The sequence below is a fragment of the Phyllopteryx taeniolatus genome, chromosome 18 (assembly GCF_024500385.1).
Source record: "Phyllopteryx taeniolatus isolate TA_2022b chromosome 18, UOR_Ptae_1.2, whole genome shotgun sequence".
Classification (NCBI taxonomy): Eukaryota; Metazoa; Chordata; class Actinopteri; order Syngnathiformes; family Syngnathidae; genus Phyllopteryx; species Phyllopteryx taeniolatus.
Window position 1 is genome coordinate 17,864,608 of NC_084519.1, and position 23,500 is coordinate 17,888,107.

Genomic DNA, 23,500 nt, shown 5'->3' on the forward strand with positions numbered 1-23,500 from the left:
TAAATGTTGGGAAACACTGGCCTAGATGGTAACATCCACATAGTTTGAATAGCGCTTATAAGGTGGGAAAACCTAGCCCAGGAAACTCCTTACGGAAAATCAGTTTCAAACCCAGAACATCACGGTTGCAAAGCAAACATGCTAACCACTAGGCTCACCATATCATCTTCATTCACAACGATAAACACACAATCCATCGTCCATATTTGATGTGTGCTAGGCCATATTTAAACCACATATGGAACTGAAGACATTGACATTTAGGAAGGGTATTTATTTTTTTTCTGCTACAGGAGAGACCAAAACAATGCAAATATATACATGTCAAAGGGGGTTACAATACAGTATTTTAAAATGGAACCAGGCCGAGTGAGTGTACAGTATGTGGAAGGTGGTCAAAAATCCCTCTGGGAACCAGAGGGGAACCAATTATCCTTTAAATGTTTATTATTTTATGATAAGCAATTGTGGGTTTTATAATTTGTGTGGGTTTTTTATTAGAGTTACTCTAATCTATTTTTTTTTAATTATTTTATTTGTTTGGTGGGCTGGATCAAATGTAGTATGTTCTCCACTCCTTCCCTAAACCTAGCATCCTAGTCGTTGTCTGTCCAATAAGGGGGGGGGGGGGAACGGGACTAATTACCCCCATTTAACTAGAAACAGGGATTTCCAAGTACAGTGGTACCGTGATATACAAGTGGCTTGACTTAAGATATTTTTAGACACAAATGTGCTTCCGAACCATGCTGCTACATGGAAGCAGCACACTTGACAACAGCTCGCGTCGATTCAAATTGGTTTCCTTGCAGTGGAAGGACAATATCAGTTAGTGGTGCTAATGCACCATTAAGCTGGCTTGCCCATCGCCAATCAGCACCACAGAGGAAGCAAGACAAGGAAGGACAATATCTCTTGTACAGTCACATTTTCTGTGTTTGTGGGTTATGTGGAGTGCAAATGTTATTACTGTGTTTTTATACAGTACAATATTGTTGAATGCAATTTTTCTCATATCTCAAGGCACCACTGTACCTACCGTGATACCAACCGATGCTGTTAGCTAGCAAGCCTGTCGAAAAGTAGCATAAAGTGACAAAAGAACATTATAATGGAATCGAAGCGAGGCCCCGGGACTCGATGGCTGTCCTGTTGTCGGCGCTCACCACAAGGATGTTTGGTAGTTAAACTTAATCTTCAGGAGATACTTGAGGTTTATTTGAGCTACGTCGTACACAATGTATCTGTGGCGACGGTTAAGGAAATAGCTGGCGGAATAGCAAGTTAATAATGATCAGGCAAAGGGGCCAGCCTGTGGAACGTCACGTTAAAGGATACTCGTTGTACAGCAGACTCGTGTCGTCGATGTCGGTGTTGGCGCCTTTGCCCAGAGGCACTTCGACACCATCTAAAGTGGTGGTGGCGCTCGATTGGGGAGCGGTTCTACCCAAACCTGCAAGCAGAAATGACGTTTTGTAAAAACATGACATTTTCCGTTTTCAAATGTTGTCTTTTCTTGTAATTTACAACTTTATACTCGCATAATTAACATTTGCTACTGTATTCTCGTAAAAGTATAAACATTTTTCCCCATGTAACTGGATTTTCATACATTTTTTCCTTTATAATATTGCGACTTTATTGTCAAAATCTGTTCTCAGAATATTATGACTTTGTCCAAGTAAAATATAAGTTTTATTCTATTTTTTCCCCTCTCTCACATAATTAGGATTATTTTTCTAGTTATGTCTAACTTTACTATAGGAGAAATAGCTTTTTACGATTATATTCTCACTAAATTGTTTTATTCTCGTAACATTACGACTGTAACCCAAAAAAAAAATTATATTATGATTTTGTTTTCATAATTTATGCTGTTCTTATAAAAATAACCTCTAATAAAATCACAACTTAATTATTGTGAAATTTGGATTTCTCATACTGGAACAGGATTTTCATAAAGTAAAATTTGACTATATCCTTTTTTCTAGTAATTACAACTTTATTGACATTTATAAGCAAATTCCTGTTAAATATTTTTTTTTGTTCAAACTTACTATACTACAAGGATTTTCTGTTCTCGTAATTTATATTAAAAAAATAAAAATTCTCCTATTAAGGCTTCTTTACGAATTAAGAATTCTTGTAAAGTTAAAAAAAAAAAGTACTTTATCAGGGAGATTGAAAAAAAGATGCTCATGCTAATTCCATGCGAGCGTGGCACCTTTAACGCTGTGCTTGCCCTTCGGTAGTTTAGTGATGTGGGAGGCCTTTTTCAGTTCATGCCTGGAATGGAGAAAAAAAAAAGTTACAACTATTCTCATTCAAGAAAAAATAAAACCTCCACATAGTCACTCACATGTTGCCGAGGGCGACTTCGGCTAGCAGCAGAAGGCCAAGGGGGTCCGACTGCGACGTGTGACAGTAGTTGGCGCTCTTGGACACCATGTCGGCAAAGTACACGCCCTTGCCGAACATGTAACCGGTCTACCGACACAATAAACCACAACTACATTTGAATCTTTGCTTCCTAAAGAATGGGATGTGGGCTGATTGGTGGCATAAAAAAACTCACCACCGGGGCCTCTGGAGGGGCGATGCGAAGACCCTGAGAGAGGATGCCGGCGTAGTTGGTGGCCCGCGAGCCGTGCCACAGCAGCTGACGATTATGCAGCTCCTCGAAGGGCTGGAAGCGCTGGCGCTCTCCCTCGCGGTTGATTTTGAAAATCTAAAATCACAGACGATTCACTCAAGTAACATATGACATTGATACACTAATAAGAGAGAGAGAAAACTAAAAGTCATATTATATTACAAAATGAGAACACTTACAAGGAGCATTCAGCAGAAAACGTGGCACACGTGAGCACATGAAAAGACTATTACTATTAACCTCGCATAAAACCTTTTTTGCTCCTTATGAATTACAACTTTTTTCTTGGAAAATTATTTTAAAATTTTCTTGTAAAACTGATTTTTTTTCTTCTAAGATAAATGACATTTGTTCTTACATAATTAAATTTTTCTTGTAAAATGTACTTTTCATTGTAAAATTGAAAAAAAATTCTTAAACTGATTTATTTTCCCTCGTAAAATTACGACTTTCTTCTAAAGGTATGACTTTATTCTTGTAAAATTACAACTCCTAAAATTACGACTTCTTGTAAAATTATGAGTTTTTTTCTGGTAAAATTGCAATTTTTCTTGTAAAATTAATACAATATTTCGTTGTAATTATTATGACATTTGTTCTGGTAAATTCTATTAGCATTTCTTTGTAAAATGACTACGGTACTTTTTCTGGAAAATTATGACAATATTCAAAATGAAACAACTTTACGCAAGTAAAATTACAGCTTTTTTTGACAGATTTCGCAACAGTATTACTTTAATTCTTGTAAAATTGTGACATCCCAACTTTTGTCCTCTTCACTGTGTAATCAGTTCCCCGCCGCAATTTGATGCATTTCCCCCCGCAAGGGTGACCTACCTCTTGTACTTCCAGTGTGTAGGTGTTGTGCGTGGCAGCGTGTGTGTTCTTCACGTATTGCATAATGATGTCCGCCTCCTGCGTGGTCTTGTCCACAACCTTAGAAACATACCGAAAACATTTTAAATGTGTAACATCGTAAAAAAAACAAAAAGTGATCCAAGCGGGTGAAGCCTCCCGACCTGGATGTTCGTCTTGAGTTTCTCGTAGTTGATGTCGATGGGATCGCTCTCGTTGTCCTGCGCTCCTCCTCTCAGCAGACTGTAAGCCACCTCAATGTCCAGCAGGTTGTCCAGCATCTGAACTTTAGCCTGGACGGTGACGTGTGCGCATTTTTAATTAAAAAAAAATATATATCTTTTTTTTTAGACGGGTGCTGGTTTGGCATAAGCGGAGAACAGGCGCGTACCTGAATGTACTCCAGGTTGCTGAGCAGCGGAGGCTTCTTCATGCCAAAGTCGTGCGGGATCAGCGTGTAGAAGCGATTGGACAGGTCCAAAATGTTGGCATCGGGCACACGGTCGGACACGGCCTAAAACAGGAAGTACAACACAGTGGTTTGCCTTGAGATACCATCTTAATTCGTTCGGTGACCACACGTGTATCGCAAATCATCATGCGCCATTGAAATGAATGGAAAGGTCATTAATCTGTTCCAAACTCCCCAAAACAACAACACATTTTGTTTTAATAAGAATAATAGAACTCTATAATATTGTACTTTAGAAGAAACATAGTTACAACCTTTATTACTTTACATTAATTTACCTTATTTTCATAAAACTGCAAAAAATTCCTTTTTCCAAAATTAACATTTTTTTCCTCATATTTTATTCTTTTGTTTGTAATATTACAACTTCATTCTAAAAAATTAAGTTTTGTCCTCAATATGACTTTATTCTTGCAAAATTACAATTTGTTTCTCATAACCTAATTTCCGTAAAATGATGTTTTTCTTGTAACTTTATTTTTATTGGAAATTGTATTTTTATTCTTGTAATTAAAACATTGTTTTGCTTGGAATATTTAACAAAATGAATTTTTTTCCCCCTGATATGAATTTATTTTTGTTAAATTACAAAACTTTTTTTCATTATTTATTTATGTAAAATTAGGACTTTATGCATGCAAAAATGATTTTTTGGTCATACAATCTTACTTGTTTCATTATAATTTAGTTTTATTCTCATCTTTTAATGTTTTGCGTCTAATATTATGACTTTATCCAAATAATATTACAACAAGTAGGACTTTTACGCAATTAGACCTTTATCTTTGTGTATTTTTTGTAATATTGCATCTTCTATTTTCTGTATTTGGACTGACCTGCTGCACTTCTGTGAGGAGAGCGTAAGCGCTCTGAATTTGCCTCTTGCTCAGTTTTCCCAGCGGCATCTTCTGGAGGTCAATCTGAAAATAGGGACGGAAAAGAGTGTCTTACAAATGCACCTCTACCCAAGCGTGGCTTTTAGCTTACCTCAAACTTTAAGTATAACCCCTACCTCAAACTCCACCATGGCCTTCTTCATGCTCTCCACGTCAAAGATGAGTTTGATCAGATCCTGGACGGGTTTGGCCAGCTTGGACTTGGTTCCGGCGGTGGCCGTCAACCTCTTTACGGCTTCTTCGTCCTGCCATTCGAAATACTATAAATATCAGCTTCCAATAGGAAAACGTGCGAGTGCACGCGCGTTGTTGTGTGTGTGTGTGTGCGCGCTGGGGCCGACCTGTCCATAGTCAATCTCCAGCGGGTAGAATTTATTGGGGTACTTGGTGAAGTTGGAGGCGCCCCACTCGTTGCCCGTCTTTTCTTTGTACACGGACAGGAAGTTGTTGAGCGCGGAGTTCTTATCGCCGATTTTGTCCAGCTTGTTGCCCCCGATGGTGGTGCCCACGCGGCCCCACGACCGGAACACCCAGTACCTGCACGGAAGGCAAATCAGTATGGAAAACCTTTGTGCAATGAGTTACCACGTTAAAACATACAATAAAAGCACAATTAAATAGAATGTAAAGAATGAAACTGTTTGCGCATCATGATTGATTCACTGCGGCTCCTTCTGGTGTGCGTGACTCGGCTGCCCGGGGGGGCAGTATAACATAGTCGTGCAGAAAAGAAAAAATTCTACTACTGTAGGTGACTCAGTAATCTGCAGAAAGATAGTTGGTTTTTGCAGTGGATTAAGAATATCAAGCCGGGTCACTCGTATCCCAAGGCACGTCCGTAGATGTATGAAAATGGCTAATGTTTGTTTTGAGACCTTTTCTGTACGTCGTCCTCCAGCAGCTGCAGTTTGTAGTAGGAATTGGTTCCCCGCACGATGTCCACCAGGCCCAGTGTGGCGCTGTACATTTTACCGTTTTGCTCCAACACGTGAGCACTGTTCTCCAGACCTGGGGGGGGGGGGGGAGATCAAATTAAAAAAAATCTATCACTCAATCAATCAAGTTCAGAAAAGAGGAAGAATAAAAATAAAAATGGTGACACGTTTGAAGTGAGACTACCTGAGTCTGGATCCACAGCGGCACCTCCTTTGACCGTCAGTTTCATCTTCTTGGCTTTGTTCTTACCTGGAACAATCACCATGTTTGTAAAACTGTGCCCTTTGTTTTGATTGAAAAAAAAAAAACATCAACAACAACTGACTGACTGATTGAGATTTTATTTTCGTACAATTGTGTCTTTTCTCTCTCTGACTGGTCCGGTACATGAAATTATTTTTGCTTGTAATAATACAACTATATTTGCATATAAAACATATAAAAAAACTATTACAAATTATTTTTGTGTGTGAGTAAAACTAAACAAACTTTTTAATATTGCCACGTCAGCCAAGTAAGAATAAAACATTTACTTATTAAGTCAGGCCTTTTTTCATAAAACTAAATTCATTGGTGACTATTTTGTATAATTCTGCTTTTAGTTAGTTTTTTCTCCTAATTTTAGGACTATAAGGATTATTTGTATTTTCTAGTTTGTTATACATATTTTATAGTACAGTTTTGTCACATGTATCCAATTCCAATTACGATTAACTTGAACTAAGTTCGAGTATTTAGTAGACTCCAAAATGCAATTTTTGCTGACAAGCAAAATAAAACGCCATTTGAGAACGAAAAAGGTTGTTTTCTTCAGGCACAAAACGCGTGGCCAAAATGTACCGAAGGGTGGGCCAAAATGTGGGTTCGCTGTGGCGCCCGACCGCCGATAGTAAGCGATCCCCGATGAGCGCGCGTGTTACCTTCTTCCTCCTTCACTCTGCCGGCGCTCTTGGAAGCGGCCATCGCGCCCGACTTGGAGGGCGCGGGGGCGGCCGACGGCGGGGGGGCCTCCACTTTGACCTCGGCCCCCCACGGCGAGATGGCGTGCAGGGAGACCAGCTCCTGGAGCGCCTTTCCCGACGACTTGACGTCGGCGAGGAAATCCTCGGAGACCACGCGCACGCCCGCGTCCTTCGCCTCGTCCATTTTCTTGCCCATCTTCTCCACCTCCTCTGCGAGCGTTGCATCAGATATTAATTGGACAAAATGGACTTCAGGACCGTCCGTTGTGGGCTTTCTCACTCTTGGTGCTGATGCAGAGTGTGGCCTTGTTGGCTGTGCCGCTAATCTTTCCCCCCAGCTCCTCCACGGCCGCCTTGATGTCGTCTTTGTTCTTGGCCAGTTTGCCCACCGTCAATACCTTGATGCCAGTCAGAGGTTTGCCTGTCGCACACAAAAACACGCACGGTTGAGATCACTGAAGTTCCCGCAGCGGATGATCAATCTCTCTCGCCGCTCACCCGCGGGTCCGCCCTCTGGCAGCGGCTTGGCGGAGGCGTCGGAGGCGCTGGCCAGAGGCTCGGCTTTGACCTCGGGCTGCCTTTCAGCCGGCGCCTCCTTTGGGTAAAGTCGGTCCTGACGCTTAAACTTGAACTTCTTCAGGAAAGGAACCTCCTGGAATTCCTAAAAGGAGAAGAAGAGTGAAGTGAGCTTTTTGATAACACGGACAATGAGGTTTTCCAGGCTAAATAAAGGTTCAATGGAAAAAAATCGCATCAGTAGCGATTGTCTCTTGTAATTCTGACATTATTGTAAAAATTGCATCTTTTCAGAATCGTCTTTATTGGCCAAGTACGTTCAAATACACGAGGGATCTGTACGACAACACAGCCACTATGACAAAATATACAGTACATTTAGGACATCAAAATACAAAGACGGAGAGTCATTGAGCAATGAAAGCGTACCACTAAAGTGGTATTGCTGATACTTTTCTCATCATTTATTTATTTATTTTTGTGAATTTGTTTTACGTGTTATATTAAAACTTTCTTCTCATTGAATTCCAACTTTATGTAAAATTACACCGAAACACTACATTTGAATAAAGCAGGCCCTCGTTTACCGCAAGGGGTTATATTCCAGACAAAAATCCTAAATCACATCCATATATTTATTTGATTGATATATTTTAAAGCTTAAAACCAAGACGACGTGTGCATGCGAGTATATATATCATCATATGCAGGTGCATCTCGATAAATTAGAATACTGGAGGGGAGTTCATTGTATTTCAGCATTGCAATTCCAAAAGTGAAACTCATAAAATGTCCATTCATTCAACACAAGGAGGGAGGCCATTTCCTACCTCATTTGCATATTAAACCCCTTTTGACAGTTTCTTATGTAACATTCTAATTTCTTGGTGATGGTAAAATGTGGGTTTTCGTCAGCTGTAAGCTAAAAGTCTCAAAAGAAATACAATCCTAAAATAGCTTACTCTGTGTAGTGAATCCATAAAATATGAGTTTTTGAATTGCACTACTGAAATACATACGCAAGTTTTGTCATTCTAATTTGTTGAGCTGCACCTGTACATCGCCTCTCAATATTGCGGCGTATCACCATTGTGGGCGTGTCTGGAACGTATCCGCCGCGATAAACAGGCCTTCCCCCCTGTAGTCGACTGCGCCCCTGCGTAACCTTGAAACTTGGCGCCTCAGGACCGCCGTAAAGCGAGGACCCCCGTTTTCAGTGGCCGTACCTTGGGGGTGACCCAGTCTTTCCGTGAGGGTTTGGTGGTTTTGTACACACACTTAGTCCAGGCCGAGATGTCCCCCGTGCAGTAGTAGGCGTCGCCCTTGAACACCAGCCGGCCCTCGCACTCCTCGCAGCGCTCCAGAGCGCCGAAGGCCATGCCGTCGGCCAAGCTGTCCACCACCTGTCGACCGCAGACGAGGCTTTGACCGAAAGCTCGGCTGGAGATTTCTGGGTTAACTCGGTCGAGATGCGCTCACGTTGGACTCCCCCGAAGGAACCTCCTGGCCGTTCGCAATGAGCAGCTCCTTCATGTCGTTGATGGAGCAATGCTTCCTCAGCTTGTCTTTAAGGCCCCATACCAGCTGGCTTTGCTCCTGTCAGGGCACACAAACGCACTCGCAAGGAGAAAACTCCGACCGCCACGCACATAAAAAGGAAGTCGACGTTACCTTCAACTGCTCTTCCAATTTTTTTTTCGCCTCCTCGTCCTCCTTCTTCTGTTTCTTTGAGACGCCGTCCACCTCTTCGTTTTTACGCTTTCTGGAAGAGAAGGGAGTAAAGACCTTTTTTTCCCCGCAACTGTAATCACAATTGGTCTGATTCAAATTCTGAAATGATTCTTGATTCCAAAGGGAAAAACGACATAATAAGAATATAATTGAACATTGGTGTTGACATTTTATTTACAAGTGTCTGAAAACAGTAGATGGGATTTTCATTGACAAATTGCTGGCCAATTATTTAATTTTTTTTTTTTTTAATAAATACAAATAGCAAAATGTATTATCACCAATACTACTATTGGTTCGAGTTAGTCGTATTTTTGTCTAATATCAAAAATGAAAGTTTAAGAAAATAATACAATGTTTATCTTTTCTTATTTTTTTATTATGATTATTAGATTTTTTCCCATTTTTACATTGACTTTCTTCAATATTGTAATTGTTTTTTAGATTATAGTCCGCTTTAAACATTTTTGTTTTCGTATTTGTAAAAAAATGTTTGGAATGTAATTCATTATTTTCTGTTGTAAATATTTTCTGTTGTAAATTTTTTTTTTTAACTTGCATTATTTCAGGCATTACTTTGTTATTATTATTTAAAAACAAAATGTTTTTTAACATCTTTCATTTTATTTATTTGGTTTTATCATATTTAAAAATGTTAGTACATTATAAATATTGGATTAGATCCCAACTTAAATTAATTGCTGGGTTTTATATCATTATTTTAAAATGTTTTTTTTTAAGTCACGATTATTTTCATTCCAAATATTTCCCCAATTTAAAATGTTTTTCTTTTGAAAAAAACATTTGCAATGACCTGATCAATGAGTGATTGTGGTTTTTTTTCAGTGAGTCAACTAAAGGCAAGAAAACCTGAACACAGTAATAATGCCTGATAATAGTTGTTCATCTCACCCTTCCGATTTGACTGGGGGAAGCCTCTTCTTGAGCTCCTCCTTGTCTTCGGCCCTCAGCGTGTTGAAGCCCTTCAGCCGGGCGCCGCTGTACTCGGGCTTGAAGTCCAGCTCGTCCCTGCGGCCCACGAAGCACGCCGTGTGGTACCAGCGGTCGATCAGGCCCAGCTGAGGCTTCTCCGGGTCCACCGTCTTCTTCGACACGCGGATCTGATCCTGCGGGTTGCGACAGAAAATGTTATGCTCTGCCTAATGGAGAAGTTGCTACATTTACATTGTCAACGGTATCATTCACCATTTTGTAATAAATGTCATAAAACAAAGAAAACATCGCATGTACAATTAATAAAAGGTGTTTGGATGGTGATGAGTTATTTCCTATGGGACAAATTGTTTTGGATTACACACACAAAAAAGGGAAGTTGTATGGATTGAGGGTCTTCTGTATTGTTACAAACGCAGACATTTCTACAAAATGGAATCGGCAGCAATAAATTCTTAATACTGGACAAAATAGGACAACACGTGACCCTTTGACTTGCGAACAAACCTTTTCTATTTTCATCTCGCAGCCTTTGCAAGTGCTGCGGTTGGATTTGGCGTATTCCACCGCAAAGCCGCTGAGCGTATTCTCCCCTTTCGTGCCACCTTTCTGCCCGCCTTTTCCTGCGAGAGAAGACGGGACAACAAACAATGAATGACTACTTGAGCGTGTGTGGAATTTCTAAGGTCTTATGGACTTTTTTAACCGCACTTGCTCAGGGTTGGCCCTGATCTTAATCCGATTGAAAATTGAAGAGCAGACCCGAAAAGGCATGTGCGAGCAAGGTGGCCCACAAACTTGGCTCACTTACGCTAGTTCTGTCAGGAGGATTTTGCCAAAATTCCTGGCAACTATTGTGAGAAGCTTGTGGAAGGATATCCAAAACATTTGACCCAAGTCATACAGTTTAAAGGCAATGGTAGCAAATACTAATAAAATGAAGGTAAACTTCTGACTTGGAAGACCGTTAATCCTACTTGACTTAAAACAGGAAACGTTTCGTCTGATTTTATGCCAGACATTGAGGAAAAAAAGCCTGTGTGTGCTTTTGTGCACTTAATGTAAACATCTGCTTTCAACTGTATACTAATTTCAAGGCAGGATAGCGCTCAGAAAACACTCCGCCAGGCCCTCTCCCATTGGAGCCGCTTTCTGACGTCACCTCACATTATAGGGCACTTTTCTATTCGAGGGCACGTCGCCGCACACTACGCGTCGTGAAAAGGCCGGAAGAGAGATTCGTCGGCCGACCTCCTCCGGCAGCTGCGCCGCTTTCGATAGCCTTCTTGACTTTCTCCTGGTCCGCCCAGCGGAGGTCGGACAAGCCGGCGATGTCGGCGGGCGACTGGGCCGCCGCTCTCAGCCAGAAGCAGGAGAAGTGATGCCAGTGCGGGACCTTCCCGTCGAACATGGGCGACTGACACGTGGAGAAGAAACAAAGAAAAACATCAAGATAATATTACGACAGATCGAGTAGACACGATACATTACAAGATATGCAGTGTGTAATTCACAATTGAACGGCATGTTCCACATATATTGAGGACAGACGATAAAGCAATACCCTACCAGAAAAAAAAGGGTAACTTATGGCAACAGCACAAACTGCAACACAGTGAACCGTGGCTATAGGGCGGTTCATCGTTCACCACATCGCACATTTTTAAGTCATCGATCCCTGGAGGTGGCGGCATTTGAGATCAGTTTTGAGTGGAAGATAAAGATCAGGGGGTGAAGCTCGTCGATTACGTTGGAAGTCGGACAGGTTTAGGCACCTCACACTTGAACAGAGTATGTATAAGTATGGTGTAAACAGTATGTGTCACGTAGCTAGTAGAAACTGAGTGTGACGTCTTACGATCGAAAGATGACGCCATGTAAAAAAAAAAAAAAAAAAGCCACACTTCAGCCATGCGGTGAGTCCGTTTATTAGTGGTACAGCCCATTCTCAGTCTTGTTTTTGCTGTTTTATGGTTTGAGATGTCTCAAAAGCAAATAAATACGAGCATTAAATTCACTGTTATGCTTGACATGTTTTTCACGAAAGTTGGCTTTTTTTGTTCAGAAACCGCTGCTTTTGGTTTGCTCTGTTTTGAAAGGTTTTGAGCTCTGCCAGTCAATGAGCTGAAAAGTCAAAGTCATCACTTAGTAAAAATTGACATCACCACAATGTGGTGCAGTATCGCGATAGTGTAAACCAGCTCATGAATTCGACTGACTTATTCTATTCTTTTAACGTGAAGATCGCCATTAAGTGTCGCGAAGCTTTAGAACGTGGATTAGCGTGAAACATCGTCATGGAGAACAGCTCATTCCCGGTGAACGACGTCAGCCATTGATGCCGCCAACACAATGGGCACATTCACCCAAGTCAAGCGCCATAAACAGTACGCTACACGTGAGGCAATGGGAACTTTATTCAAAGATTACGCCTCGTATTGGCAAGACGTTAGCTTGGTGTTAGCCACCTAGCTCGAGCGGCTTTGGTCAAAGAGAAGCAAAGACGACGGCCGCAATGCTACCTGCACCATGATGGCCATTCTTAGCGAGTTTTTGGCGATGTTTTCCTTGCACTTCTTACACGACGCGCGGCCGCTCTTGGCGTACTCGGCCCTGTACAGCTTGTCCTCTTGAGAGTCGGCCATGCTCGGTTTGTTTTGGGGGGAAAGAACAAGAGAAAGAGAAAGTTTCGTTTTCAGAGAGACGACAATCACAGCCGCAAAGCCCGCGTGCTAGGCTGCTCAGAGAGAGTGCGGAGGAAACAGGAGGCCTCACTCTTGCTCGCTTTTCGTACACCGAGGCAAAACCACGTGTTCGTATGAATCGCCTCATTAACGCGGAATATTTGATCAAATAATCCCTCGAGTTGTCCAGTAATGCCATTGCAAGTTAATTAAAATACTCGTTCCCATTATGAAGGGTCGCATTTTATAAACCATAAGTCTAGTGGTGATTATAAAGGCCGATTATAAGATTCCACCAGCGACATGGTCAACCTTTTGCTAAATATGTTAGTTGATGGTCATCATTTAAAAAATGTAAACCCTGAAAAAGGTATGAATAGCATTATTTGATGGGCACAATTTCGCCTTTGTGACCCATCTGTAATGAATAGACGATCAGGCCCTCACTGCAGACATCATTAATCGAGTAACGACTTATCGTCCATAACCTGCTGGAACAACGCGTTCACTTTTAGTTAACAATCAGCAATGCAATTTCAATTTGTATTTAAAACTGCAGAAACAGACAAAATTAATACAATCATTGTAGCAACGTTATGGTCAGAACATATTTCTAGTAAACCACCACTTGGTTACAGTTCCAGGCTGACAATCATTAAGAAAACATATCAAAAGCCCAGTGCAACATTTTATTAATCATATAAATCTGCATACATGATCCCAATTATTAAAAATAAATATACACATTTAACGTTTGAATTTCTTACACAGCACATACATTTTATATTCACTTATGACAAGTGTGAAATATGTGTGACATCCATTTCTGATGAAAAATGGTTGTTAGTAAAGCAGAAATTGTTTTGCTCTAAATTCTTGTGGGGGGGGGGGGGGTGAAAAAATAGTTTTAAATTAAGTGGTGTCTGAACTTATAAATAATGATGTAATGAATGTAATTTTTCTTATATTTGTGGATACAATTAAGAAAGACGTTTTACATATAGCCCGGATTGTAAGAAATTAGCCTATTGATACAAAAAGGACAAAACACTGATTAAAACACAGATCAAGATAATCCATTTTTTAAAAAAAACTATTTCTATAGATCACTGAAAATCTAGTAGAGGTTGTTGTGGTTGTTTTGAGGTATTCTGTGTTTTGGCTTGACAATATCAGACCCTGAACAACATTATTGGCCTTGTTATATTGACAATTTCATCATTAGCACAATTTAAAGCACTGAAAATAATGCTTTAAAGTATTGTATGTATATCAAGTATATACAGTATATGGCAGGGGGGTTTCCCAAAGTTAAGGTGGGGTCGTTCAATTTGACAGGCTCGTCTATCAGCACTTGAGGGTGCAGGACGACACAGCGAACCCCCCGTTGGTCTCCCGGAGTTTCTCCTTGTGTCTGGCCTGCACCAGACTGAACACGATGCCCGCCAGCGTCATGCGTCCCTCCATCTTGCCCCCCGGACGTCCGTCCGCGGCAGCGTTGGCCGTCTTGCTGCGCATGGTGCTGATGAAGTAGGTGCGCACCTTGCCCTGGCACTCGCTCACCTGCAAGGGCAGACCATCCGTCAAGAGTTCAATCGTGCCGCATCGACCGGGGTCACAGTTCGACCTCGTGCGTGCGTGCAGCTCAAGATAACAAACACCAAATGCACCACTCGATGGCCCCGTTGGTTTTGGTTTTATGGCTGTCATATACGAGGAAATAGTCAGTCAGTAATTCAATCTGTCAGTCATTCAGTTAGTCAGTCAACCTGTTGTCAGCTGGTGAGTTAGATTGTTAGTCAGTCACTTAATCAGCGAGTTAGTAAGTCAGTCAGTTAGCCAGTTAATTAGTCTTTCATTCTGGTAGTTAGTCAATGAGGAAGTAAGTTAGTCAGTCAGTGAGTTAATCGGTGCATGAGTAAGTCAGTTAATCACTGAGGGTGTAACTTAGTCAGCCTGTGAGTTAGTTATTAAATCAGACAGTCGGTTAGTTAGTCAGCAAGGTAGTAAGTTAGTCAGTTTTTCATTTAGTTGTTCAATCAGTGTCAGTAAGTTCACTCAGTGAGTCAGTTAATTTGTCAGTCACTCAGTCACCCGATTAGTCAATGTTCTAGCAGGTCAGTCAGTCAGTTATGAGCCAGTTGTTTCGTTAGTCAGTTAATCGGTGTATCTTTCAGTTCGCTGGTCATTTCGCTTCAGTTAGTCAGTCAGTTAGCTAGTTTTCCATTTATTTACGATTAAGATTGAGGTGTTTATTTGATAAGTGATTTGATGAAGACGCGCTTTGGCCCTAACACCAAACCGAGGAATCGTACTGTCGCGTGTGGTAATCGTGTTGGGGTGTTGAAAAAGTCCCACGCTGTCACCTCCAGACCGGAACAATTCGTGCGAGCTCTTCTTTAGCTACGAAGTCCCGCAGACCCTTTACGGGGGTTGTCCAGCGGCACTCACCCCCTTGACAAAGATTTCTCCACGCAGCTCCAAGACAAAGCCCCACTCTGCCAGGATCCTGCGGGTGGCCTCGGGCACCTGGATGCGTCCGCTCACCCCCGTGCTGTCCATGCGGCTGGCCAAGTTCACCGTGGACCCCCAGATGTCATACTGCGGTTTGCTGGCGCCGATTACGCCCGCCACCACCGGCCCGTGGGCAATGCCTAACGGAGAAATCATTCACCTCAGACATATTCTAGGCTGCTGCGGAAGCTTTTTGCCGACTTCTCGTCTGTGGAAACACATGGGAGCCTACGGACAAGGACTTAATTGACTCAATGACGGTGCGCATCTACGGTTCGCTACTTACCGACACGCAGCTGAAAGTCTTTGGCAGAGTGCCTGTTCATCTCCTTCAAAGTCTCTTGCAACGCCAGCGCGAACAGAACCAGTTCGCTCAAGTGATTCCATTCGTCCATAGACGTCTAAATGAGAGTCAGACGCAAGCTCATGGTTGAGAAGGTGAAGGTGGTTAAAAATCAAGCAATCGATAAAAAGTGTCAAAATGTCTCCCCCTCACCTGTTTGTCTGGCGCTAGACCGGAGGCGGCCATATAGCAGCTCCCTATGGTCTTGATCTTCTCCACATAATGGAAGTACGACTCCTCCAGCAACTATGAAATGTATGTTTTTATTCAAACGTTACAATGTGCAACTAAACGTTGCTGTTGACGACACTCAGTCCTTGCGTGTCAGTGTTCCTTCCGAGCCGAAGATATTGCACAATCACGAGTGGGTCACTCCTCATTTTAACCGTACCCCCGAACCCGAACTTCATCTCACACTTACCTCATCAAAAGCAGCTATGATTTCATTGAGCAGTCGGAGGCAGTCCACACCTTCATGTCTGACCTCCTTTTGTTCAAAGTACTCATTAAACCCAGCAATGGATGCAAACATCACTCCCACCTCATCATAGGACTGGGAGTAAAGCTCCTGCAAAGAAAACATGATTCTTAATTGCCCGGATAGCACATCAATTTAAACACATAATACAGCGAACCCCCGTTGAGCGAGGGGGATATGTTCCAGACCCACCCGCAATCAGTGTTGGGGAGTAACTAATTACATGTAACGAGATTAGATCATTTAATTACAAAATCTATGTAAATGTAGTATATGTGTATTCTGCTGCAGTCTCAACAACATTCCCCCCCCCCCCCCTCCCCCAAATATAACCTTTAAGTGCCATTTTGTGCTGCAATCTATTAGTTGGAGATTTAGACAAGGTTAAGACTCATAGTTACACTTGGCACGCACCACATCGTTCTTGCTGCGGTCCAAGAAGTGTCGGGCCACATGCACCGGCAGAATATTGTGCAGGAGACATTCATTGTGCTCCCGCAGCTCCCTCATGTCCTCCACTTCCCGTTGAGCCTGCAGACGCCACAGAAAGTCCTGCCTGGCGGTGGCTTCCCACTGGAAAACAAATACTGTCTGACTCTCGCAATTCATTTTGAAAAATATCGGAGACGCAGAAGTCATTACCTGACGTCCGTTGTAGAAGACCGCGACAATGAACATGACCAAGAGAAGGATGGCGATCCCTTTTCTCCTCACATAGTGAGACCTGTGCATGTGTAGAAAAGGAAAAGAAAAAGAAAAAACTCAAAATCAACTTTGGTACACTGGCACAATGTAAAAGGATCCAGTAGCTGTATCAAAAGAAAACACTTCTTTACCAAGATAATCATTTGTATTTATTCGAACCCTTTACCTCAGAACTCTGCGGCAGATGTGCTAACCGCTAATCCGCCATGCTGCCCGGAAGAATAATTTAACATACTGTATTAAAGTGCAGTATGATGACACAACAATCACAGCAAATCACTCACAGCGACGCCTGTTTATCGAGGTGAATAATATATTCCGGACCCACCCACAAAAATCTCCAATATATTTCATGTAAAAACATTTTTATGAAAAGATTTACCCCTCCCACGCGCTTTAAACACAAACCTATTGGACCACACTTGAATCGATTAAGACCTATTTTCAAACACATCCTAAACGTATTCGAACACACAAAAACTGCAAGCGTAACATGTATAGACAATACAACAGCAGTCCCTCGTTTATCGCGGGGGTTACGTTCAAGACAGTGTGTTTAGCCATGACTGTCTTGCCTGTATATTTGTATGAAATCCTTCTCTCATTAGTTTCGCATTTATCAAATAGACATCATTTTGGTAATCGGAATTGACCTAAAACAACAAATGTTTCGTCTGACTGAATGTCAGACAGTCAGGGGGAAAAAAAAGCTTGTGTCTTCGAATACAAAAACACCCCAGGGGTGCCAATGTTTTTAGCCATGACTGTATGAGGGGAACACTGAATTTGCAAAAATACAAACAACATGTATCCCAATGCTTATCCTTACAAAATACTCAAATTAGATTGAGATCCCATTTTTGGCCCATGTTGCTATCAGAAAATGGTCAAAGACACACAAAACGTACGAAGCAATCAGGTGTGACCTGTGCGGCATGTCGTGGCTTGCGAGAGAGACGAAGGCCAGATGGATGAAGTAGGAGTAGAAGGCCACGGCCAGCAACAGCACGGCCAGCTTCAGCAGGGAGTTGAGACGAAGAAACACGGCGCACGTCACCATGGCGATCACGCCGCTCAGCACAAACACCTGTGCGAGGGAAAGAGGCGATATTTCAACTGAAATGAATACAAGTTTGGACTTACGTGTACTCAAAATGTACAAATTTGGGTGACTACCTCTGGGTAAGAACACACAGTGAGTGAACGTGAAGCCATGTTGGTCTTTTCCATCTCAGTAGCCTCTTCTGTGTCTGTAAGAATGCACCATAACTGCATACGTACAAAAACAAAAACAAAAAACACACAAAGAGAAAGTACAGTAAATGATGACCTCTTGGATTTCTGTTATTATGAGATTACTGTATATATTTTGTATATTTTATTCTATTTTTTAGCTTATTTCAAACTTATAGATTTAGTTTTTGTATTTTTGCCGTGGTCTATAATCCACATGTTCATCGAATATGAGCTGTAGATATTTTATTATTGACCAGCATGCCCACTGAATGAGTTTTACCCCAAAAAGTCTCTACTCTTATAGTTGAAGCATCTGGTGCAGTTTTAGGTGGGCTCTCACAATGTCTGTAGCAGCTAAACCAAAGTTGATGACCACAGCGGTGAGGGTGAGCGTGTTTCGAGCGCTGTTGTTCTCGTGGATCCAGCAGCAGAGCTGCTGCAGTGTGGCGGGGCTCCACTTGAACTCCTCGGCGAGTACCAATAGCAGCAGCAGTGCGTAGGTGAGCAGAAACAGGGAAAACTGGAGGATGGCTGGAAACAGCCTGGAGACAGCGGATGGAAAAATTTGGACCGTATGAATGAATTTCAAGTGCGACGAAAGTTGGCAATTCCCTACCTTGGCGCCGGGATGAGGGCCTGGGCGGCCACGACAAAGAGGAGCATGATGAAGGAGCAGAGCATGTTGGAGTTGAACATTTCGTCTCTCATCTGGGAAAACTATGTCATTCACAAAAGAGGATTGGATGTCAAACACAATTTTTCCAAGAGATTTACCATACATACGGTACACGATATGGACCTATGAACTCAAGAGGCCAGGAACCCGCAAACTGTTCCCATGGAAGGGGGCAATTTGCCCAAATTTCTTGGTAAGAGGGCAGCACTGCGGGCTTGTGGTACTGGGTCCGAGTTTGCATGTTCTCATGACATGTCTCCCACAGAGCACCGTGAGGAGACAGATTGATAGGTCTAGGTAGGGGTCGGAGCAGAGATGACTAGACGTCCCTGTCTCTGGCTACACCGAGACATTCCCAATTTCTAGGTCTTCCTGGAAGTCTCGCGCTGGTGCGACATGCTTGGAACACCTCCACAGGGAGGTATGGGGTAGCAGCACCTACAGAGACCCTGTGAAGGGAACTCATTTCGAATGCTTGTATTTGCAACCTTGTCCTTTCAGTAACCCCCCAAAGCTGGGAACATCAACACGACACTCCAATACGGCATCTGCGCTACGACGAACGCTGCCCCATAGTCTTTCGATCTTAAAACAAGAAGCATTGCCGTCGAAATCTCCTGCCATACCTTGTCCTCAATGTGTGTGTCCTTGAACACCAGAGAGAGAGGAGTGATGTGTTCCTTATGCATACGCTCACTGCTGCGAACTGCGATGGCGTGTTTGATGCGTTCGTTGATCTCCTTGGAGGTGGACGGCCATATGTTGGGCAGTGACCCATTTGTAAACGATGCCAAGATCTACAAACACATGTGAGATCGATCAAATTGATGGAGGGAGGACAGCGAGGCCAGCAGTGCTGGAATTAGAACCTACACTATTCATGTCAATGGCACTTCCAAAAGGAATTTCGTGGGCTCGACTTGTTTTCTGGACTTTGTGAGACTCATTGTGGTCGTCTTTATGTCTGTCCTCTTGATGACAAATGAGAAAGGTGTCGATGTTGTGTCGCTGAAGGAACTCGTTCCTGTCAGCTCCACGTCCGTCCTCTGTCTTGTAGGTGCCTTCGAGGCAGTCAAGGGTAGCCTTGGAGATGTGGATCCGCCTGTTGGCGGCAAGAACGTCATCGGTGAGCTGTTGTAATTCGAAAGAATGCTCTCCAATTGTACTTGTATGCAATAACACAGTAAACCGCTAACCCTGGTATCCCGCCTGCCTCCAGCATGTTGGCAATCCCCACATCCCAGGACCAAACGTCAAACTGCCATTTCTGGAGACCCAGCACCCCACACAGGACAGAGCCCGAATGGATGCCAATCCTCATGTCCATGTTAAAGTTGAGCTTCTTCCGGACAGCCCTGACGTCGGAGAGATGGAACGTGATCAGACTTGTTTCAGTAGCAACAGTAAGTGACCAACAACCCAATATATGCGGGCTAACCGTATGGTGTTGATCATAGCCAGCCCCATTTCGACACAGTGACGGGCATGGGCACGTTGAGGTTCTGGGACCCCGGATACACAATAGTAACAGTCCCCAAGTATCTTTATTCGCATGCACTGGTGCTCCTGTAACACAGAAAAGACCAAGACAACTATGTAAATGGAAATGAAACGTCAGGAAACCTGTGCTCAGGTTCGTACCTCGGCCAAACGGTCAAAGCGTCCAAAGAGCTCATTGAGTGTTCGAACCAAATCCTGAGCTGACAAGTTCATGGATAACAGAGTAAAGCCCTTAATGTCTGCAAAAAGGATGCTGCAGAAAAGAGAAACCAACAACAATTCTGGATATACACTAGGGAACAGATGGTAACCACATTGGAAATCAGGTTCTACATTTATAGACAACCAATATATTCTTAATTAAATTAAATATTTGCGCTTACCTGACGTTTTTGTACTGGTGAATGTAAATCTTGTGAAACTCTTGAGGATTTAGCTCGTCTTCCAACGAGCTCATGTCAGCGATCATTTCCAAGGCTACAAACCGTGGTAAGATGGACAAAACCAGACGCTCCTATTGTAGAGAAATGTTAAAGATAATCAAGGTCAAATATCGTCACAAAGTGGTTTGTCTAATGCCATCATCCTACCTGTCTCTGGTTCTCCTGCTCGAGTTTGAGGCGACCTTCTATACAACGGCGCGTTTCTAGGAACACCTGTCGCTGTGAATGATCTGTCAGGTAGTGAATGAAGAAGCCGGCGGTGTTCATACCCAGGTACAGAAGACCTTTGGCAAAAACCTGCAACCAAGAATGTTTCATTCCATTTACCCAGCAATGGCCAAAGTATGAAGAATAAGGGTATAACACTTCAAGAATACTTCCCTTACCTTTCTCAAAAGGACTATATCGTTGTGGTAGCATACGATCTCCACTAGAAGATGCAACGCCGATGTCAGCGAACCCGCGCACATGGCCCACACAAGAGGTAACGGCAGCAGCGTGTATGTGGCAAACAACGTGAACAGAAGGTACCATGACGGGTCTTTCTCCAGCCCGTATACCAGTCCTCCCAGTACCTGTGTGGTTTGCGACAGCCAGCTGGCTAGGCCGGCGTAATGAAGCCACCTTGGTGACATGGTGTCTTTAAAGGTTAGCACGACAATGCACAGCGCTACGGCAAACACCATGAACGCGCACGTCAAGCAGCCTCGTAGGGGTTCCGTGACCTCCTCAGGTGCCAAAGCCAGGTATAGAACCAGGATCTGCAGCTTGGCCATAGCGTCGATCACATTGGTGATGGCTAAGGAGTTACGTCTTTGGTGAGAAGAGTGTTGTTGGTAGAGTTTCTCCAGGTCTCTGGACTTGAAGGTGTGCCTCAGAGTAGGTATGTAGATACCGTGAATACTCCGTCCCCAGTGCACAAAGAAGTCAGCATCGCTTGCGTATTCGTTCCCGCCTGAGCCTCCTATACTCTGGCTCATGGAGCCACGGAGGTGGGAAGGATGGACTCGGATTGTGGAGGAGCGCCGCTTGACTCCACGTGACGCCTTACTGCGAATCTGGCGGTTAATTTCTTCCATATAGGCGTCTGTCACAAAGATTTTGTGAGCCGGCTCCACACCGACCTGTCACACCGAATAACAACAGGCTGATTAATTCTTGCAAGAACCCGAGGACAATTATGGGAATAATCATTTACCTGAGCGCTGAGTTCCTGTTGGATGATGATGTGCTTTACAGCGTTCTGCCACAGCATCTTTTTACGCCGCAGCCCCGGGGACAGGGTGGCGGTCAGGCAGGGCGGCTCACACAGTTCCATTGGCGAGACCTGTGTTGTCTCTGAAAACGTCACCATGGCAGGGTACTTGGCTTCAGCTCTTGGCGTCAGATCCAATGAAGACGGTGGCCTGGATGAGGCAGGAGAAGTTTGAGTACAAGCAAACAATGTAGTACTCGTTCTTTTACTCGTCATGCTTTTGGGTGAGAAAACTGCCTGTCATTCAGTCACAAGGCATAGAGTCCATTGACACACATGGTCTTCAATTGCCCTGACATTCTGTACATGTTTTGATATGTTCCACCTGTGCATTCTATACAGAATTAGTTACTTGGGGGATAGGAAACAATTTGTTAAACTAGAAATCTGCTGCTGCTCTATGTGTTTGGACATTGTCTGTTGAGTCCCTCAATATATTTAATATATTATCAGAGAGAGGCAGAATATAATTAAAAGGGATTGTTTAACTGAAAAAAAGCCAACGTGAAAAGTATAATAAGATTTTGTATATCTATATGCAGGGTAGCCCGATGCATCACTCTCAACAACGATTTGAAGCAATGTCCAAACATGAAGCAGTTCAATATGAAGTAACTAAATAGAAAAGCAGGATATAGCAATGCCCTGCTTTCACACGGTGATAACCGAGTGTGCAGAAGACCAGATTGGACCACCTGGTTGAGTCCACATGCTGCCGCAAGCTTTTGGCCGGATTTAGACATGGGCCGGCTAATGCCCCTGAGTTATACTCCTCCGAGTGGTTCTGGCTCAAGATGTGAACTGTCCACGCCCATGACTCACTGAAGGTACATTGTCACCAGTCCGATTCCCACACAGTCCCTGAATACAATTTGAAATTGGAATAAACCACAACACTCCTACGGTCTTCCTGAAGGCTATATCCTGGTTTCAAGGTGTAAGGGTGACTGAAAACAAATGTGGCGCCTCAAAATCAGGCTAAACTAGAATACTCCTACAGTGTTTGGGTATATCTCAGTTTCAGGATGTACTGTATACCAGAACACTCCTCCATAACTGGGATATACCTGGTTCTGGTTTATCCCGATTCCAGAGTGTGTGTTATTACAGTAGAGAATCACCTGACAAGAGTGTAGGACAGTGTGTTCGTTCACTTTGTGAAGCTTAATTCCAATGTAAAATTGTTAGCTAGCTGATGTATCTGTAAGAGACATATTTGTTTTGGGATACACTTCTAGGTTAAAGACAGTTTAACACTTAAACACAAATCACCAAAGTCCTCAAACTGACCTATACGGTTTTGCATTTGGTGTATCCACCCCTCATGTTCAGGGTTAGCCGTGAAATAGGCAGCCAGACCATCACAATCCATTTTTCCAGATTCCGCTGCATAGGATCCGTACAGAGTCGGGCAAATTCAGCCACAATCCAGGAAACGGAAAAAAACGACTTTCGTGTCATTCCACAGACAAAACAAGGGACTTTATCCAAAAGTGACAATAAAATGGAGGACAAATTTGCAGTCAAGATGCAGTATGTGGAGTCGTTCTGGCAGGATTGTAGTTCACCACCTGGTTTGAAAGGAAGTCCATAACTGTCAGGAAGCAGAGCAGCAGCGATGAGGAGTGTAAAGAGGATTTTCTCTGGTCTGCAAAGCTCAGGTCTCTGGTGCCAGGACAACGCTCTCTCTC

The 23,500-nt window shown here is 43.1% G+C and overlaps 2 protein-coding genes across 3 annotated transcripts; both read right to left on the reverse strand.

Annotated features, from left to right (window-relative positions):
* Positions 1-253: 253 nt before the first annotated feature.
* parp1 (poly (ADP-ribose) polymerase 1) lies at positions 254-12,743 on the reverse strand. Its single transcript, XM_061754346.1, has 23 exons — positions 12,498-12,743; positions 11,227-11,392; positions 10,483-10,598; positions 9,934-10,148; positions 8,962-9,052; positions 8,770-8,886; positions 8,517-8,693; positions 7,273-7,435; positions 7,055-7,195; positions 6,733-6,984; positions 5,996-6,061; positions 5,752-5,884; positions 5,218-5,413; positions 4,993-5,121; positions 4,817-4,900; positions 3,900-4,022; positions 3,673-3,801; positions 3,491-3,589; positions 2,576-2,728; positions 2,360-2,487; positions 2,225-2,286; positions 1,339-1,453; positions 254-1,244 (listed from the first exon to the last, which is right to left on the reverse strand). The coding sequence occupies exons 1-23, from the start codon at positions 12,618-12,620 to the stop codon at positions 1,163-1,165; spliced, it is 3,060 nt and encodes a 1,019-aa protein (XP_061610330.1). The 5' UTR covers positions 12,621-12,743; the 3' UTR covers positions 254-1,162.
* Positions 12,744-13,334: 591 nt separating this feature from the next.
* Positions 13,335-23,493, reverse strand: si:dkey-206f10.1 (adenylate cyclase type 8). Of its 2 annotated transcripts, none has more exons than XM_061754344.1 (21): positions 23,100-23,493; positions 21,753-21,960; positions 20,941-21,678; positions 20,702-20,851; positions 20,495-20,625; positions 20,253-20,364; positions 20,050-20,177; positions 19,808-19,966; positions 19,485-19,713; positions 19,238-19,408; positions 18,552-18,652; positions 18,276-18,477; positions 17,876-17,968; positions 17,608-17,786; positions 16,637-16,718; positions 16,409-16,567; positions 15,938-16,084; positions 15,670-15,762; positions 15,460-15,574; positions 15,111-15,313; positions 13,335-14,222 (listed from the first exon to the last, which is right to left on the reverse strand). In XM_061754344.1, exons 2-21 carry the CDS (start codon positions 21,906-21,908, stop codon positions 14,007-14,009), a joined length of 3,564 nt encoding a protein of 1,187 aa, XP_061610328.1. In that variant the 5' UTR covers positions 21,909-21,960; positions 23,100-23,493; the 3' UTR covers positions 13,335-14,006. The 2 variants fall into 2 exon arrangements, with proteins under 2 accessions (XP_061610328.1, XP_061610329.1); XM_061754345.1 differs by having other exon boundaries at positions 17,626-17,786; positions 23,100-23,492.
* Between the last annotated feature and the right edge of the window lie 7 nt (positions 23,494-23,500).